Genomic DNA, 20181 nt, shown 5'->3' with positions numbered 1-20181 from the left:
GGTTGAATAGTGTTAAATCGTTATATCTTTATTTTCACTGAAAGAACAGGCCACCACCTTTGCAACAGTTTTCATACTGTGACAAGCGAGGCTATGGGAAATGTCAGCGATTGCATCTCATGCCTCTGACGCCGTGTCAGGAAACAATCTGCCAGATGCAGGCAATTCTTTACAGCTACAATTTGGATGTCGTTCATTTGATTACACTGTGGTGTGTCCTTTAGGCAGCAAGACTATCCACTGTCAAAGCGATTGTGGTCACACTATTTATTCCACTCAAACTTCATTCCACCTGAAATATTATCGTTTGTCTACTGCAGTTGGAGCCAAACTCCTTGCTATCATCCCACAAGCCTTGCGCTGGTGACGTTGTAGGGTGCACCTCTTGTTCGCGTTTGTACAGCCAGCTTCGTTCGCTTTATCTTTATAGCGACTGACCTTTGACAAATCCCATGATTCCTTGCATTTTTCGGAATACCAAACTCGCTTATTGAAACCAGACTATCATTGTCTGAAGAGAGTCACGACCCGAAACGTCACCTATTCCTTTTCTCCAGAGATGCTGTCTGACCCACTGAGTTACTCCAGCTTTTTGTTCTGTATGCCTGGTTCTTGGCTTCCGTCAATTGGAAACATTTCTCTCTTCCAGTGACTGAACTGGTGTTTTATTACTCAGTGTTATCATGACTGAAACTCTCATTATCAACACCAGCAATGACTGAAAACTCAAGTGGACTAGCCAAAAAATACTGTAGTTACAAATCCAGGGATAGGCAATAAATGTTGAACTTGCTGGTAATACCCATACCTGAATAAACAAATTTACAAAAAATCATTTTACTGATTTGTAAGGATAAGGGGGAAATCTTAGAAACATAGAAACATAGAAACATAGAAATTAGGTGCAGGAGTAGGCCATTTGGCCCTTCGAGCCTGCACCGCCATTCAATATGATCATGGCTGATCATCCAACTCAGTATCCCGTACCTGCCTTCTCTCCATACCCTCTGATCCCCTTAGCCACAAGGGCCACATCTAACTCCCTCTTAAATATAGCCAATGAACTGGCCTCGACTACCCTCTGTGGCAGGGAGTTCCAGAGATTCACCACTCTCTGTGTGAAAAAAGTTCTTCTCATCTCGGTTTTAAAGGATTTCCCCCTTATCCTTAAGCTGTGACCCCTTGTCCTGGACTTCCCCAACATCGGGAGCAATCTTCCTGCATCTAGCCTGTCCAACCCCTTAAGAATTTTGTAAGTTTCTATAAGATCCCCTCTCAATCTCCTAAATTCTAGAGAGTATAAACCAAGTCTATCCAGCCTTTCTTCATAAGACAGTCCTGACATCCCAGGAATCAGTCTGGTGAACCTTCTCTGCACTCCCTCTATGGCAATAATGTCCTTCCTCAGATTTGGAGACCAAAACTGTACGCAATACTCCAGGTGTGGTCTCACCAAGACCCTGTACAACTGCAGTAGAACCTCCCTGCTCCTATACTCAAATCCTTTTGCTATGAAAGCTAACATACCATTCGCTTTCTTCACTGCCTGCTGCACCTGCATGCCCACTTTCAATGACTGGTGTACCATGACACCCAGGTCTCGCTGCATCTCCCCTTTTCCTAGTCGGCCACCATTTAGATAATAGTCTGCTTTCCTGTTTTTGCCACCAAAATGGATAACCTCACATTTATCCACATTATACTGCATCTGCCAAACATTTGCCCACACACCCAGCCTATCCAAGTCACCTTGCAGTCTCCTAGCATCCTCCTCACAGCTAACACTGCCCCCCAGCTTCGTGTCATCCGCAAACTTGTAGATATTGCCTTCAATTCCCTCATCCAGATCATTAATATATATTGTAAATAGCTGGGGTCCCAGCACTGAGCCTTGCAGGTACCCCACTAGTCACTGCCTGCCATTGTGAAAAGGACCCGTTTACTCCTACTCTTTGCTTCCTGTTTGCCAGCCAGTTCTCTATCCACATCAATACTGAACCCCCAATGCCGTGTGCTTTAAGTTTGTAAACTAATCTCTTATGTGGGACCTTGTCGAAAGCCTTCTGGAAGTCCAGATACACCACATCCACTGGTTCTCCCCTATCCACGCTACTAGTTACATCCTCGAAAAATTCTATAAGAATCGTCAGACATGATTTACCTTTTGTAAATCCATGCTGACTTTGTCCAATGATTTCACCACTTTCCAAATGTGCTGCTATCCCATCTTTAATAACTGACTCTAGCAGTTTCCCCACTACCGATGTTAGACTAACTGGTCTGTAATTCCCCGTTTTCTCTCTCCCTCCCTTCTTAAAAAGTGGGGTTACGTTTGCTACCCGCCAAGCCTCAGGAACTACTCCCGAATCTAAAGAGTTTTGAAAGATTATTACTAATGCATCCACTATTTCTGGAGCTACTTCCTTAAGTACTCTGGGATGCAGCCTATCTGGCCCTGGGGATTTATCGGCCTTTAATCCATTTAATTTACCCAACACCACTTCCCGGCTAACCTGGATTTCACTCAATTCCTCCAACTCCTTTGACCCGCGGTCCCCTGCTATTTCCGGCAGATTATTTATGTCTTCCTTAGTGAAGACGGAACCAAAGTAGTTATTCAATTGGTCCGCCATATCCTTGTTCCCCATGATCAACTCACCCGCTTCTGACTGCAAGGGACCTACATTTGTTTTAACTAATCTCTTTCTTTTCACATATCTATAAAAACTTTTGCAGTCAGTTTTTATGTTCCCTGCCAGTTTTCTTTCATAATCTATTTTTCCTTTCCTAATTAAGCCCTTTGTCCTCCTCTGCTGGTCTCTAAATTTCTCCCAGTCCTCCGGTATGCTGCTTTTTCTGGCTAATTTGTACGCATCATCCTTCGCTTTGATACTATCCCTGATTTCCCTTGTTATCCACGGATGCACTACTTTCCCTGATTTATTCTTTTGCCAAACTGGGATGAACAATTTTTGTAGTTCATCCATGCAGTCTTTAAATGTCTTCCATTGCATATCCACCGTCAACCCTTTTAGAATTAATTGCCAGTCAATCTTGGCCAATTCACGTCTCATACCCTCAAAGTTACCTTTCTTTAAGTTCAGAACCATTGTTTCTGAATTAACAATGTCACTCTCCATCCTAATGAAGAACTCAACCATATTATGGTCACTCTTGCCCAAGGGGGCACGTACAACAAGACTGCTAACTAACCCTTCCTCATTACTCAATACCCAGTCTAAAATAGCCTGCTCTCTCGTTGGTTCCTCTACATGTTGATTTAGATAACTATCCCGCATACATTCCAAAAAATCCTCTTCCTCAGCACCCCTGCCAATTTGATTCACCCAATCTATATGTAGATTGAAGTCACCCATTATAACGGTTTTGCCTTTGTCGCACGCATTTCTAATTTCCTGTTTGATACCATCTCCAACTTCACTACTACTGTTAGGTGGCCTGTACACAACACCCACCAGCGTTTTCTGCCCCTTAGTGTTTCGCATCTCTACCCATACCGATTCCACATCCTGCAAACTAATGTCCTTCCTTTCCATTGCATTAATCTCCTCTCTAATCAGCAACGCTACCCCACCTCCTTTTCCTTTCTCTCTATCCCTCCTGAATATTGAATATCCCTGGATGTTCAGCTCCCAGCCTTGGTCACCCTGGAGCCATGTCTCCGTGATCCCAACTATATCATAGTCATTAATAGCTATCTGCACATTCAACTCATCCACCTTATTACGAATGCTCCTTGCATTGAGACACAAAGCCTTCAGGCTTGTTTTTACAACACTCTTACCCCTTATACAATTTTGTTGAAAAGTGGCCCTTTTTGATTTTTGCCCTGGATTTTCCGGCCTGCCACTTTTACTTTTCACCTTGCTACCTATTGCTTCTACCCTCATTTTACACCCCTCTGTCTCTACGCTCACACATTTAAGAAACCCTTTCCCTTTAACTCCATCCTCCACTAGCCCATTCGACACCCCACCCCCCTTATTCAGTTTAAAACCACCCGTGTAGCAGTGGCAAACCTGCCTGCCAGAATGCTGGTCCCACACCTGTTAAGATGCAATCCGTCCCTTTTGTACAGTTCCCCCTTACCCCAAAACAGATCCCAGTGATCTAAGAATCTAAATCCCTGCCCCGTGCACCAGTTCCTCAGCCACACGTTCAGGTCCCGTATCTCCCTGTTCCTGCTCTCGCCAGCATGAGGAACTGGAAGCAAACCGGAGATAACAACCCTGGAGGTCCTGCTTTTCAGCATTTTTCCGAGCTCTCCAAAGTCACGCTGCAGAATATTCATCCCCTTCTTTCCGACATCGTTTGTGCCGACATGCACTACCACTTCCGGATGTTCACCTTCGCCCTTGAGGATTTTCTGCACTCTGTCCGTGACATCCTGGATCCTGGCACCAGGAAGGCAGCACACCATCCTCGCATCCCGTCTGTTGCCGCAGAAACCCCTGTCCGTACCTCTCACAATGGAGTCTCCTACTACAATGGCGTTGCCTGCCTTAGGCCTTTTTGGTTTTGGCTCAACAGCCCTATTCGCATCACAAGCCAGTCCGCCGCCCAGTGTAAACACCTCTTCTGTCCCGACAGCTTCTAAGTGGGTGAACCTGTTCACAAGAGATACAACCCCCGGGGACGTTGGCATTCCATGCTTCCCTCCCATTCTCACTGTCTCCCACCTTCTCTCTTCCAGTACCTTAGGTGTAACAATCGTACTGTAGGACTTGTCAAGGAACGACTCCGTTTCTCGGACGAACCGGAGGTCATCCACTTGCTTCTCCAGTTCCCCAACACGGCCCTTCAGGAGCTCTACCTGGATGCACTTTTCGCATTTGTAGCAGCATCTTTTAGGACTGAGATGAGAAAAACATTTTTCACACAGAGAGTGGTGAATCTAATAATAATAATAATAATAATAATAAATACTTTATTGATCCCCTCAGGGAAATTCAGATGTCCAGAAGCTCCCAACCAACAAACCCACAGATTCAAAACGAACGCAGACAGAAAATACATAGAATACAATGTGGACACTACCTGAGAGCAATAAATACTTAAAAAGACCAATAATTAACAGTTAAAAATTAATAATTGCAAAATGCATCACCCTACAGCCTAGCGGTCCGAATTATAAAATCTAATGGCTGCAGGGGTGAAGGATCTCCTGAACCGCTCCGTTCTACAGGGCAGGGAGAGGAGCCGGTTGTTGTTCCGAGTGCTCTTTTGACTCTCCAGAATTATATGGAGGGGATGCCCGGGGTTTTTCAGGATGACCTGCACCTTGTGCCTCATACGCCTCTCAAGCACCTCCATCCCAGAGTCTACTCTCCCCTCCAGCACTGAGCTAGCTCGTTTAACCAGTTTGACCAGCTTCCTATTGTTTTTTGCACTAATGCTGTTGCCCCAGCAGACAACAGCGTAGAAAATAACGCTTGCAACCACTGTGTTGTAAAACATGTGCAGCATATCCTTACACACATTGAAGGATTTGAGCCTTCTGAGGAAAAAGAGTCTGCTCTGGCCTTTTTTGTAGAGGGAGTCAGAGTTGACAGACCAGTCCAGTTTGTTGTCAAGGTGCACTCCAAGGTATTTATATGTCTGCACCACCTCAATGTCAGCCCCTGCAGCGTTGACCGGCTGAAGGGGGAGCTTGGACCTGCCAAAGTTAACCACCATCTCTTTAGTCTTTGTTGTGTTCAGGGTGAGACAGTTCTCTTCACTCCAGGCACAAAAGGCACTGGTCAAGTTCCTGTATTCCTCCTCCTGCCCGTTCCTTACACATGCCACAATCGCTGTATCATCTGAGTATTTCTGTACGTGGCATGTGTCAGACTTATAGTTAAAGTCTGCTGTGTACAGGGTGAAGAGGAACGGGGCCAGAACCGTTCCCTGTGGGGCTCCAACATTGCACACCACTGTGCCAGACACACTGTCCCCCAGCTTGACAAACTGTGGTCGACCCGTCAGGTAGTCGTATATCCAGGAGATAAATGTGGAATCCACCCCCATCTTCTTAAGCTTGTCATTCAGAATCAGGGGTTGGATGGTGTTGAACGCACTTGAAAAGTCGAAGAACATAATCCTCACATAGCCACTGGGTTTGTCCAAAAAGGAGTAGATCCGGTGCAGCATGTAGAGGACTGCGTCATCCACCCCAATGTTCTCCTGGTATGCAAACTGTAGTGGGTCGAGTGCGTGCTGGACTTGTGGTCTCAGGAGACGAATGAGTAGCCGCTCCATTGTTTTCATAATATGGGATGTAAGGGCCACCGGTCTGTAGTCGTTGATCTCGGTCGGCCGCCCTGCTTTGGGAACCGGCACGAGACATGATGTTTTCCACAGACCTGGTACCCTCCCTGACTGGAGGCTCAGGTTGAAAATGGTCTGGAGCGGCTCCGCCAGCTGAGCCGCACAGTCTTTTAGTAGCCTGGGACATACACCATCAGGGCCAGCTGCTTTACCAGGGCGCAACCTCCTCAGCTCAGCTCTCACCTCGTCCGCCGTGAAGAACAGTTGAGGAGATGCCGGCATAGGAGGTGCTGCAGCTGTGGTGTTGGGGGGGCTGCCTCGTGGAGGTGATGGTGGGGGAGAGGCTGCACCTGTAGAGGTGGGAGGGGATACCAGATCAAACCTGTTATAGAACAGGTTAAACTCATTGGCCTTGTCCACGTCTCCTGACGGCTGGCTTCTCTTCTCCTTGAAGCCAGTGATGGTCTTCATTCCTCTCCACACCTCTTTGATGTTGTTGTACTGCAGTTTCTTCTCCAGCTTCGTTTTATAGTCCCCTTTTGCCTGCTTCATACTCCTTTTCAAGTGGTGCTGTACGCTCTTGATTTTTTCCCGATCACCAACCTTGAAAGCCTCCTTTTTCTTGTTTAGGAGGCTCTTGATGTTGCTTGTAATCCAAGGTTTGTTATTGGGAAAGCAACAAACAGTTCTTACTGGCACAACAACATCCCTACAGAAGTTGATGTAGTCCGTTATGCATCCAGCCATCCTGTCGATGTCCATACAGCTGTTTAATTCCTGTGGCTCCATCAGTATGTCCCAGTCTGTGCATTGAAAGCAGTCCCTCAGTGATTCACTGGCCTCTGGTGTCCACTTTCTGAAAGACCAGGTGGTTGTAGGCTGTCTCAGTACACAGGGTTTGTAAGAAGGCCTTAGATAAACCAGGTTGTGATCTGATTTGCCAAGCGGTGGAAAGGCTAAGACACTATAGGCCTCCTTGACATTGACATAGCACAAGTCCAGTGTCTTATTGTGCCTTGTGGGACAGTCAACATACTGTGAGAAGCCTGACAAGTGGGGGCTGATGTTCACATGATTGAAGTCCCCTGATAAGGCAATGAGTACATCCGGGTGTCGGGTCTGTAATCTCGCGACAGTCTCTTGGATGACGTCACATCACTATATGAATCTCTGGAATTCTCTGCCACAGAAGGTAGTTGAGGCCAGTTCATTGGCTATATTTAAGAGGGAGTTAGATGTGGCCCTTGTGGCTAAAGGGATCAGGGGGTATGGAGAGAAGGCAGGTACAGGATACTGAGTTGGATGATCAGCCATGATCATAATGAATGGCGGTGCAGGCTCGAAGGGCCGAATGGCCTACTCCTGCACCTATTTTCTATGTAATCTTTATTTGAGTACAAAATGTAAAATGACTGCAATTAAATAGGGTTATGATAAGATCACATCTGGAATATTGTGTACTATTTAAGTCTCCCTGTCCAAGAAAAAATATATAAAAGGTCTTCCTGGGTTACAAATGATGTGACTTACAAAAATATGTCTTTATGGAAATTCTTCCATATATATCTTAACATTTTCAAGCTAGTAGTAATAATAATAAAATGTTTCCGTGTATTCATTAATGACTGGATACAGTATTTATTACATTAATTTAATTTTTGGATGGGATTAATGTGTTTATGTAGCACAAAGAGATATGGGTAGCTATGGAAAATTAATGTTTCTGACAGGCTGTTAATGTTTCTGATTTAGGTATATCCATGGCTTTATAGAGATAGGATAGGAAGTGCAAAATTACCAATGGTCATATAGCAAGGTGCAGTGAACTTGAGAGGCAGATTGGCACTTTCTGTTCCTTTTTTTAATGTTTTTATTTATACTCCGACTACCTGTCATTGTACACGTGAAATGGGAAAAATATACAGATGCTGGAAATATGGTTTTCAATGACTGCTCACAGTCATGTGTTTTATGTTCCCCAATCAGATATTCTCTCCTCTTCACATCCTTTGTAGGACCCATTTATGCTTAAGTTAGTATATTATAGCCATGTCTACATCCTTCAATTTAAAATATTTTACTAACCTGACATTTCTTCTTTGGATTGAAACTACTGCAGTATTTTTTTTAGTTGCTTCCAAATCTTTCAGTAAGCCATTTCATACCTCGTTTTTTGTATCAAGAGTACTAAATGTTAATTATTGTACATGCTTAATGGAAGCATGCAGACACCTGGCCCATTTTAAATAGATATTGTATAATAGATTTATCAGCCAATAATTAGTGTGATGAATATATATTTTGTATCTAGGAATTATTTATAAAAATGTTTATTTGAACAGACACTACTTTGCTCTACCCACAAATCCTGGTGAACAATTCTACATGTTTACATCGTTAGCAGCTTGGCTGCTAAACCAGACAGGGCGCACATTTGAACAACCACAAGAATATGATGATCCAAATGTAACTATAACTAATATTCTGACAGAGCTTCGTGCATTGGTAAGCATTTAAAGTTAATTAACATAAAGCTGGTGGAGGGGAATTTAGTTGTAATAGTAAATCTTAAACCTAATTTGCAAATAATTTGGTCAGACCTATAAATAAGAAATATTTGTTTTCCCTGGAGTGTTGAAGGCAGACTTGGAGGGATATGGATCATATACAGGAAGAGATTAGTTTAACTTTGCATTATGTTCAGCACAGACATGTGTTCCTGTACTGTACTGTTCTATGTTGTGCGTTAACATCTGCACATTTTCTAATGTCACCACATTCATTCTGTGGTGTGGCAACATAACTGCACACGATACACCAAATGTGGCGGAACCAATGTTTTGTATACTGCAACGATGTTACAACTCTTATATTCAGTGCCTTGACTCATAAAGGGAAGCATGCCAAATGTCTTCTTCCCCTTACCACCTGTGTTGGTAATTTCCTAGAACTATGAATTTGCATCCCAAGGTCTCTCTATATCAACGCTCCAAAGGTTGTTTCTATTCCTGTGCATGTCCTGCCAGTATTTGACATCCCAAAATACATTACCTCATGGTAAACTTCACCAGCCATTGCTTCATCCAACTTTCCAGTAGATCAATGCCGCTCTGTTTTCTAAGACAATCTTCTTCACTATCAATGACTCCAGCAATTTTCATATCATCATAAACTTACCATCATATCATCATAAACCATGTCCAGTCACAAAAGTTCCAGGAGCTATCCGTGCAGCACACCATCCAAGATGTCCTGTTTCTTTCGTAAATGTGGCTTCTCCGAACACTTGCATTCAGTCGGCCTGAGCCTGCTGGATCTCATGGTTGCTAACTATTTTAACTTGTCCTGCTATTTACAAACTGACCTTTCTGTCCTGGGCCTCCTCCATAGAATTCTCCAATTTTAGGTAATACCAACCCTCCACCTCTTTTTTCTCTCAGTGTCTCTTCTTCCTCCCCCACTCTTTTTGCTGTAGCTAACCGCCCACCCCCATGAGCACCCAATTCTCTCATTATCCCACACCATTCTTTCACCACTCCCTCTGCCATCTCCTTCCATACTACCTATATCCCTCCCTCTGACTTTACGTTCACCAGTCTTTTCTTATCTGACATTCTTTTGACTCCTTTAGTCCCCTTTAGTGTCCATTTCATCTCTAGCTTTTGTCCTCCCATCTGCCAATCCACTCCCCCACCTCATCCACCTATCACTCTCCAGGTTCTGTCCCGCTTCCACCTCTTTCTCCGCTTTCTCTGCCCTACTACCGTTAATCTGAAGAAGGGTCCCGACCAGAATCATCACTTAATCATGGCTTCCAGAGATGCTGCCTGACCCGCTGAGTTACTCCAGCACTTTGTGTTTTATGAAAGATTCCAGCATCTGCAGTCCCTTGTATACCACTGGTTACAATCTTCCAGTCCACTACTAACTTCAACCTTCTATTATCACACCAATGTTGGATCCAATTTGCCAACATGCTTTGGATGCCATTTGGTTTAACCTTCTGGGCTGGCCTATTATGTGGAACCTTGTCAAAAGCTTTGTTAAAGTCCAAGTGTGCCATGTTTACTGCCCTACCTTCACCAATCTTCTTAGTTATGTTCTCAAATAACCATTTTATGAGATAGCATTTGCCCTGCACAAAACCATACTCACTCCCCTAAACAACTTCCTTTCCAAGTGAACATTAATCCTGTCCAATTTGCAATTTCCTTACTACTGATGTAAGGCATCTAGAATGTAGTTTCCTGGCTTATCCCTACTGCCCCTTTTGAATAAGGGAATAAGATTAGCTATCGTTCAGTCTTCCACAATCTTACTTAAAGATGCAAAAATCTCCATCAAATCGTCTCATAGCTAATTTTTACCTTGTCTAACCCAAGATTACATAGGTCAGTTTTGGTGCCGCTGTTATAATACTGAGTCATGTTGCACTTTAATGGATTATACCTGGAACTTTCTATGGCACATCTTTGATGCTTTATTTTATTTTTAAGTACATTTAGTTGAAACGATTTCCACTTTGATAACACTAGAAATTATGGAAATAATAGATTTTTAAATTTTAGCATATATTTTCATTGAAAATGTATTAGTGTTAAACTGATTCATCATTAAATAGACAAAATTGCCCTATTAACATTTTTGTGATTAAACATCCAAAAATACTATTTCCATTAAGTTGTAATTCTCAGTGCAGTTAAATTATTTTATTATTGTGTTTGTAAAACAATAATGTGGTTATTTTCTATCCTTTGTTTTAGGGAGGCTCTGTGGATTTCCCTCCCAACAAACTAAAGCAAGGTTATGGGGAGCAGGTGTGTTATGTCCTGGATCGTTTGGCTGAAGAAGCCCTAAAATTTACTGGTTTTAATTGGAAAAGGTAAGAATCTGTGACAGGGATGTCAGGTGTGTTATAAACTTCATGTTGAACAACATAATCCTCAGTGCTAGTTCTACTGTTAAAGTAGATCTATTTTTTTTAATAATGCTTGTTCAATGCTATTGTTCAATTACTTGTTGTTCAATTGTTCAATTACTTAAAAACATATAATTATTTATTCTTGGGTGGGGGGAAATAAGACAATGCCAGGTTGAATGGTAAATTATGTGAATGCTTTTGCCAATGGAAACATGATCATTTGAAATTGGAGCAATTAAACATGGAAGGTAATAAAACAGATACTGATGATAGTTTTTCAAAGGCCTGTCCCACTTGGCGATTTTTTCGGCGACTGCCGACGTCATTGACTGACGTATCAGGGTCGCCGAAAGATTTTGAACATTTTAAAATCCAGCGCACAACAAAAAAAATGTTACAACAGCTGAGGAAACACCGCGCGTCAATACGTCATCACGCCGCATCACGTCGCGCATTTTTCGGTGACCTGATACGTCAGTCAATGATGCCGGCAGTCACCGGAAAAATCGCCGTGGTACAGGCCCTTAATGAATTTTGCAGTTCTAGAAAGGAATGGTACCTTGGGTTAAAGTACCACCGCCTCCTCCCCTTAATAAGTCGAATCAACTTTGTAAAACTATTTTGTTTTAATAGATTATTTTACTTATAAGATAAGAATATATAACATCTATAAATATTGACAACAAATCAGGGGCATAAGTTAACTTCCGTATCCTCTTTATTGTCTAGTCTGCATGGAGTACAATTCCATGTTGGGAGCATGGTCGGGAACCTCCAGGCCAACATTCTGAAAAGTGAAAAGATCTTTCAGAATTCGGGGATCTGATCAGATCGTACATGCCAATACACAGTTTCTGTAGAATTTGCAAGTAATCTCTTGAATCAGAAAAGTTCCCATTATTTAGATAATCTTGGTAAAAATTATGTTGGTAAAATACTTCATTATAGGAATTACATTGTGTAAAAATTGGGATTAATATTTTCATGATTGAATTTGAATGAGACTTGGTTTAAACTGAATTGTATCAATTTTAGGCCTGTGTATCCAGCAGAAGAGATGGAAGAAGAAGCATTAATAGAGGATGATGCCGAATTAACAGTGAACAAATTGCATGATGAATTGATTGTATGTTCGACCTACTGAAATGTACTTATACCGATTTTAAGCAAAAGTAATTTAGAGTCAATGTGCCTTTTCCAATCCAAAAGGTTGACGCAACGCAATAATATTTTTTTTTATTAGCTTCACCCAATATAGTTTTTAGTTAGCTAAAAATTCTTATTGATAATAAAAATGGACGAAGGAACAAAACAGGAGGAACTGCAGTGAAAATGACTTTTGTTATGAATAAAGATGAGAAATATTGGGGGTTTTTTACTCGGTTTGGATGGGGAATTTTGATTTGTTGGTTAAATACACATATTTCTAATAACCTTTGTAGGGATTAGACTAAACACAATTAAATTTCTTGCTGTTCTGATCAAAATAAGACGAGTTAATCTTTTATTTTATTTTAATTTTGCTGTCCTTAAAATAATAAGGCAAATTGTCAGTTTAGCAATTGGAGAATTGTTTTCCCAAATAGTTGAACACTATTTATATCATATTTTTGTAGGATCCTGTCTTATTAATCAAATAGAGTGGTCAGAAGGCAGCAGTAATAAATATTGAGGATACTGTTGTGAATGATATGCATGAACCTTTTCTTTCTAAAAGCTAAGGAACCTGAAGTTTTATAGGTGTATCTGTACATGAGTTTCAATAATTCACAATAGTGCTGACAAATAAAGTGTTTACAAATCGATGAGTGACCAATAGGAAATATTGAGATAACTACAAAAACCTATTCATTTCAGAATTAAATCTGCTTTTATTACATTGGGATTGTTGTTTAAAACTACTTTTTTTTGTACTAGATTTTGTATTAGATTTTTTATGATCTACATTTGCCAGTATCACTTTTGATTAAAGTATCGGAAGTAGTGGACATAAGGGAATTCCAGGGAAGTACATAAGGAAAATGCAGTTAGCGCTCTGATCATTTTCTTCAGAATGATGAAGAATTATTTCATCGATTTAACTATTTTTCTGTTATCTTTCTTGAGGAGGAGACAGAAGATTATGAAGAAGGGGAGCCTTTCCTGGATCTGGAGGTTTTGAAAGCTCAAGGACAAAATACAGTAAATTTTCATCATTCTTTAAATGTTTGTGTTTTGAAAGTAAAGTTGAATTGTATTGCATTGAATAAATTTTATTAGCAAAATATGTATACATGCAAGGAATTTGCCTTGGTGCTTTGCTCGCAAGTAACATCATGATACGCAGTAGACAATTACAAATAAAACATTATAATTTAAACATGTGAAGAATGAAATAAAATACCAGAGGAAAAGGAGGCTACAGCCCGGGATCCCTCGTGGGGGACCCGGGGGAAGAAGAAGCCATCACTGCCGGCCCGCGGCCAACTTCTACCGCGGGTGCGGCATGGACTTACCATCACCCCTGGAGGGGAGCTTCGACCGCCGGCCCTGCAGTCTACGGTGCTTCTGGCTGCGACGGGGACTTTAAATCTCAACCGCCGGCCTGCGGCCTACAACAACTTAAAGCCGCGGTCTCCGGTGAGGAAGAGCCGATCCTGGACTGACTGGACTCTGGTCCTGACCACGGGGGGGAAATGGAGGAGGACTGGCCAAATTTTTGTGCCTTCCACCACAGTGATGAATGCTGTGGTGGATGTTTGTGTTACAGTTTTATTGTGTGTTCTTTATTATTGTACTGCTGCTGACAACCCAAATTTCCACCAACCCTGGTTGTGTGGCAAATAAATTATATATCTATCTATCTATATATATATATAGAGTTTTGGTTGTTGAGTAGAGCTACTGCTTGTGGAAAAAAGCTGTTTTTATGTCTGGCTGTGGCGCGTTTGACAGTCCGGTGTCGCCTTCCAGAGGGAAGTGCTTCATAGAGTTTGTGGCCAGGGTGAGGGGTCAGAGATGATCTTACTAGCTCTCTTCCTGGCCCTTGCAGTGTACAGTTCGTCGATGGGGGGGGGGGGGGGGGGAAGGTTGCAGCCAACAACCTTCTCGGCTGATCGAAAGATGCTTGGTGGCCGAGCATAAACCAGACCATGATGGAGAAGGTGAGGACAGACTCTATGATGGCAGTATAAAACTGGACCATCATTGCCTGTGGCAGATTGTGTTTTCTCAGCTGCCGCAGGAGGTTGATCCTCTGGTGGGCCTTTTTGACTGTGGAGTCGATGGAGGCCTCCCATTTAAGGTCCCTGGAGATGATGGTTCCAAGGAACTTAAATGACTCCACAGATGGGATTGTGCTGGTGTTGATGGTGAGTGGGGGGAGGGCAGGTGGAGCTCTCCTAAAGTCTACAATCAATTCTACCGTCTTAAGAACATTGAGCTCCAGGTTGTTGTGATCGCACCAGGACGCCAGCTGTGTTACTTCTTGTCTGTAGGCAGATTCCTCCCCGTCTTGGATCAGTCCAATCACGGTTGTGTCGTCCGCAAACTTGAGAAGCTTGACAGAGGAGACTGTGGAGGTGCAGTCATTGGTGTAGAGAGAGTAAAGGAGAGGGGAGGGTACACAGCCTTGCGGTGCTCCTATGCTGAGGGTCTGCTGGTCCGAGATGTGCTTTCCCAGTGTCGTAGACTGGTGCCAGTTGTTTGGCACAGAGCTTGAGGGTAGAGGGGGAAACATTGTCTGGTCCTGGAGATTCCCGGCTCTTCTGTCTCCTGAATAGCTTTTCCACCTCCTCAATTGCTATTGTTAGTGATGGGGAAGTGGCCAGACTGATGTTGGGCAGCAATGGGGGGGGGGGGGGGAGGGGGGGGGGGGGGAGGGGGGGAGGGGAGGGGAGGGGAGGGGGGGAGGGGAGGGGGGGGGGGGGTGGATGAGGGGCCAGTCTTTGCAGACTGGAGTCAGGCTGTAAGTGGGTGTGAAGTGGTGGTTGGGGAGGAGTGGGTGGGGAAGGGTCCAGTTTCTGCAGACTGGAGTCAGGCTTTAGGTAGGTGTGAAGTAGTGATTGGAGAGGAGTGGGTGGGGGAGGGAGGGAGGGGGTACCACCGGGGTTCTGTTTCTGTCTATCGAACCTGTAGTAGAACTCGTTCAGGTCGTTGGTCAGCTGATGATTGTCCAAGGAGCGGGGGTTTTTCCTCTTGTAGCTGGTGATTTGTTGCTAGCCCTTCCGCACTGAAGTACCTCACTTTGGTGAAAATATGATTGAGATTAGTTTATTATAGTCACGCATCAAGATAAAATGAAAAACCTTGTATTGCATACTATCCAGGTAGATCATACTGTACATGAGTACACAGGTGGTGCAAAAAAAAAATAAACAGAGTGCAGAATAGAGTGCTACAGTTACAGAGAAAGTGCAGATAAAGAAAATGTACAAGGGCTGCAAAGAGGCAGATTAAAGGATTGGGGATACATCTTTAGTATATGAGGTCCATTCAAGAGTCTGATAACTGTGCGGTAGAAGCTGCTATCAGACACTTGAGCAGACTTCTCGTATTCCAAAAATGTATTGCCGATTCCTGAAGATTATATTTTATGTTCTTTATTTTCCATGTGTCTTCTAGTTGAGACTGTGTATCCCATTATGACTTCATCAACCAGGTGAAAGTACACTGCTATGGACTGTATTATAAAATCCAGCATGATAATCCTGGCCTCCCAAACACGTCTACCAATAAACAGCATAGTACGTCATCAGGTGGCACCGCGTGCGGCAGCCTCGCCAGCAGCTGTTTGTCCTTTCATCCTTTTTATTATTTTTAGTCTGTCAAAAAGTTTGTTTTTGGAGTTTTTTTGGTATTTTTTATGTGGGGGGTGGGGGGGGGGAAGGGGGAAACCGTCTTCTCAGTCTTTTCTCCTAGTTGCATCTTCGCCCCCCCTCGCGGCCTACCATCTGGGTTGGCGCGGCCTTTTCTGCTGGAGACCGGCCAGAGCTTCAGCAGCGGCGCATCACTGAATTACCATCGCGGAGCGGGCGATGCCTTACCGGGGATCGCCGTGTGGAGCTCCGGAGTGTTGGGCCTGTTTAGCACTGTGGAGCTGTGGTCTGCGGAGCTTCCAGATGCGGGCGGCGCTGACTTTAACATCGCGGAGCCTGGGACATCTTGTCGGGGGTCACCAGCATTGGATCTCCGCCCAGCTCGGCCTGTGGACTTCGGAAGCTGCAGTCTCCGGTAGGAAGTGGCCGATTCGGAAACTCCAAGCCGCTGAGAATGTTCTCCGTTCCGACGCTGGAGCTCCGATCATCCCGGCGAGAGGGCCTGATGGCCCCGTCCACGGGTGAACAAAGAGGAAGATGACTGAACTTTATTGCCTCCTCTCACAGTGGGAAACGTTGATTCTGCTGTGTGGGGATGTTCATGTTAAATTCTATCGTGTATTGTGTTCTTTTTATTCGTATGGCTGTATGGTCATTCAAATCTCACTGTACCAATTGGTGCACGTGATAATAAATGTCTCTTGAACTCTTGAGGTTCATATGAATTATGTTGTGCGTATCATTAAAATCATTGACTGCATCTCATCATCGTAATAAAACGGACTTTTTGCCCTTGATAACCATGTAATGAATTACCACTGTATAGTGTTGGCTGGAGGAATACTATTGCATTGCCAGGAATGTTATTGTGGGGTGCTCCCAGACTTAGCATTAACAATTACATTAAGGAGGAACAATACTATGTCCTAATGTCATGACAATAGGAAAAAAATACTTTTACCAAAAAACTCTTGCATTTAACAAAGTATACATTTAATATTTAGGAGGGATTAGAGTGTTCCAAACCAGAAGAGATCTTGGAGTCAACAACAGATGCTGCAGAGTGGAATCTGGAGGTGGAACGAGTTCTTCCACAACTTAAGGTTACCATTAGGACTGACAACAAGGTATGTTACTTTCAAATTTGTCACAATATCCACCTTCTAAACCCATAATATTAGTTTTCAGCACTCTGTTTCACAGTGGTCCTTCCTTTTGAAAGCTTATTCCTTCAGCTTCCATGGTATTGTTTAAAGTGACCATAAAAGAGATTCATCCGAATATTATCTGGAACATAGGCTTGAGTTATAGAGAGGATGGATAGGGTGGAAGCTTTTGCTTTGGCAAGCAAGAGACTGAGGGGTGACCTTATTGAGGTGTACAAGATCACGAGGGGCATGGATCAAGTGAATACTCATTGTCTTTTTCCCAGTGTAGAAGATTCTAAAATTAGAGGCCATAGGCTTAACGTAAGATGCGAGAGATTAAAGAGAGACCTCGGGGCAACCTTTTGACTTTCAAAAACATCTGAACAGATATATGGAGAGGAAGAGTTTAGAGGGCTATGGGCCAAATGCAGGCAAATGGGACAAGCCCAGAATGCTAGTTTGCATTGGTTGGCAAGGACAAGTTGGGCAGAATGGGCTGTTTCCATGCTCATAGGACAGGTAGGACAGGACAGGTTTGGCGGGATATGGATCAAGCGCAGGCAGGTGGGACTAGTCTAGCTGGGACACGTTGGCCGGTGTGAGCAAGTTGGGTCGAAGGGCCTGCTTCCACACCGTATCACTCTATAACGCATTGATCCTTCTCTCACATCTTCAGAGTCAAGTACTGTGACTAATCTCTTATTTTACTCTTAGATCTTTCCTCTGTAAGGCTTTCAGCTCACATCATCAGCAATACCCCAGTACCTTCCAAACACTCACTTCACTTAATTGATTACTTTCAAGAACAATGACAGATAATTGGGCATCAATAATAACAGTAGAAAGGAACATAAATAAATATACAACTTAAAAAAATAGAAATGTGAATAAGCTATCCAGCCTAATCCCACTATCCAACACCATTCATATTTTCATAGGAAATGGTTTTACAATAACATGTTCAAATAGAGTCGTAGAATCATACTACACAAAAACAAGCCATTTCGGCCCACCTCATTCATGCTGAACGTGATGCCTATCTACGCGAATTCTGTTTGTTTGCATCAGGCCTGTATTCCTCTATCCTGGTAATATCTAAGTACCCAACCAAATGTCTGGTAACCTTATAATTGTGTCTGCCTCTACCACTTTCTTTGGCACTCGTTCCAGATAACTACGACCTCAATGTGGAAAAACCACAACTCACCATTAAATTTCTCTTTCACATTAAACTAGTTCTAAACGCCCCTACCCTGGGAAGTAAACTTTTACTATCCTATCACCTCTTAGCCTCCTGTTACAGTGAGAATAAATCCAACCTATCCAATGTTCTTGGATCCAATAACTGCAGCCCCCTTTTCCAAGCAATATTCCTGGTTAATTTCATGTATATACTCTGTACCACATAGTCCCTGTAGTGAGGCGACCAGAACTGTATGCAATACTCCAGTTGCAAATCCAACCAATGCGTTGTACAGCTGCAATATGATATCCCAACTCTTAATGCCACAGCTTATGAAGGCAAGCATACCAAATGCCTACTTCATTACCCTATGCACCTGCGTCACCACTTGCAGAATATCACAGACCTCCAGCCAGAATAAAACCCTTCCACCACTACCCTATGTGTTCTAAGAGTAACCCATTTCTGAATCCTAAACTTCCAAGTCACCATGTATCCCATTCATCTTAATTTTCTGGATCATCCCAGGATCAGGGATCTTGACAAATGCCTTATTCTTGGAGGGATTTGTGGGTTTGACCTGCACCCTGAATCTGGCTTTTATATCTGGGACAGTCAGCAAGGGCCAGGTCATCGTCTTAATTTTGGTTCAGAAATGTATAAAATGAAGGGGTGATAGCAGAGTCTTTTGCCTAGGGTGGGGGAATCAAGAGCCAGAGGAAATGGAAGGTAGAGATTTAAAAGGAACTAGAGGGGCAACTTTTGAGTTGCCAGAGGACGTAGTTGGGATAGATACAATGTCAACATTAAGGGATAATAACATTAGAGGGATATGAGCCAAATGCAGGCGAATGGGGCATCTTGGTTGGCATAGACGAGTTGGGCTGAAGTGTCTGTTTCTATGCTTTATGACTATGAACTGATATTGAAATAAACAATTAGATAATCTGGTTTAGGCATTTGAAGGATGAATGCTGTTCATACTGTTGTGATGAATTGCGTGCTCTTCTTCAGAAGTGATGCAAAATGTTTTAAAGGCATTCAAAATGGGAAACAGTGCATCATCACCACTGAAAGATGACAATGGTGCTTCTCTTAGATTGCATGGAATGTCACACCATTATTCTGAAATAGGATTTTAAACTATAGTCCCTAGAAATGAGAAAGGAAATAATACAACATGATATTAAAAATGATTGTCAAGTCAAGTCAAGTCAAGTCAAGTTTATTTGTCACATACACATACGAGATGTGCAGTGAAATGAAAGTGGCAATGCTCGCGGACTTTTGTGCAAAAAGACAAACAACCAAACAAACTATAAACACAATCATAACACACATATTCTGGAAGAACTATGATTTCAGGAAACTGTTTAGTTTGTTGGCAACAAATAAATGCACCCTTCCATATGTTAGTCTATTGTGTACAAGATTCTATTAACAGTTGGTGCATTACAAGATCTACAAGCAATTCTATATGTTTTAAAAGGTACATTTTTAGTAGGCTAGGAATTAAATGGGATACAATTTATTTCAACAGAAGCATTTGTGTTGTCTTGGGAATATTAATGCAATAAAATAATGTTGTTTTCCTGAATTAGCGAACAACTAATTACGCTGTTACTGTTGTAATGCAGAAATCATGACAGCCATTTTGTAGACAACATGCTCGTATAAATCAAAATTCCATGTGATTGGTTGGATGGCTATTGAATACCAGTAGCAAATTAATGGTTATATCCTGGTTCCTCTTCAGAATAATCTAAAGAATCTTTATGTGAAACACTGGATGTTATCCTGAATTTTGAAATTCAAGTTGTCTTAGTGGAACCTGAGCAAGGCCAGAGCATGACCAAGGAAATA

General features: G+C 42.7%; 1 protein-coding gene across 2 annotated transcripts in view; it reads left to right on the top strand.

Moving 5' to 3' along the window:
* Positions 1-20181, top strand: part of ift57 (intraflagellar transport 57) — a 35455-nt gene that overhangs the window by 2160 nt on the left and 13114 nt on the right. The window contains exons 2-6 of one of the 2 annotated variants that reach the window (XM_033012257.1): positions 8613-8775; positions 11034-11152; positions 12227-12317; positions 13301-13372; positions 16992-17114. In XM_033012257.1, the coding sequence (XP_032868148.1) occupies positions 8613-8775; positions 11034-11152; positions 12227-12317; positions 13301-13372; positions 16992-17114 (568 nt within the window). Of the gene's footprint in view, positions 1-8612; positions 8776-11033; positions 11153-12226; positions 12318-13297; positions 13373-16991; positions 17115-20181 lie in introns of both variants that reach the window. The other variant, XM_033012250.1, reaches the window with a different exon arrangement.

The sequence above is a fragment of the Amblyraja radiata genome, chromosome 2 (genome assembly GCF_010909765.2).
Source record: "Amblyraja radiata isolate CabotCenter1 chromosome 2, sAmbRad1.1.pri, whole genome shotgun sequence".
In the NCBI taxonomy this organism is placed as follows: Eukaryota; Metazoa; Chordata; class Chondrichthyes; order Rajiformes; family Rajidae; genus Amblyraja; species Amblyraja radiata.
The sequence above is the reverse complement of the archived record's forward strand: the minus strand, read 5'-3'. Positions and strand labels throughout refer to the sequence as shown.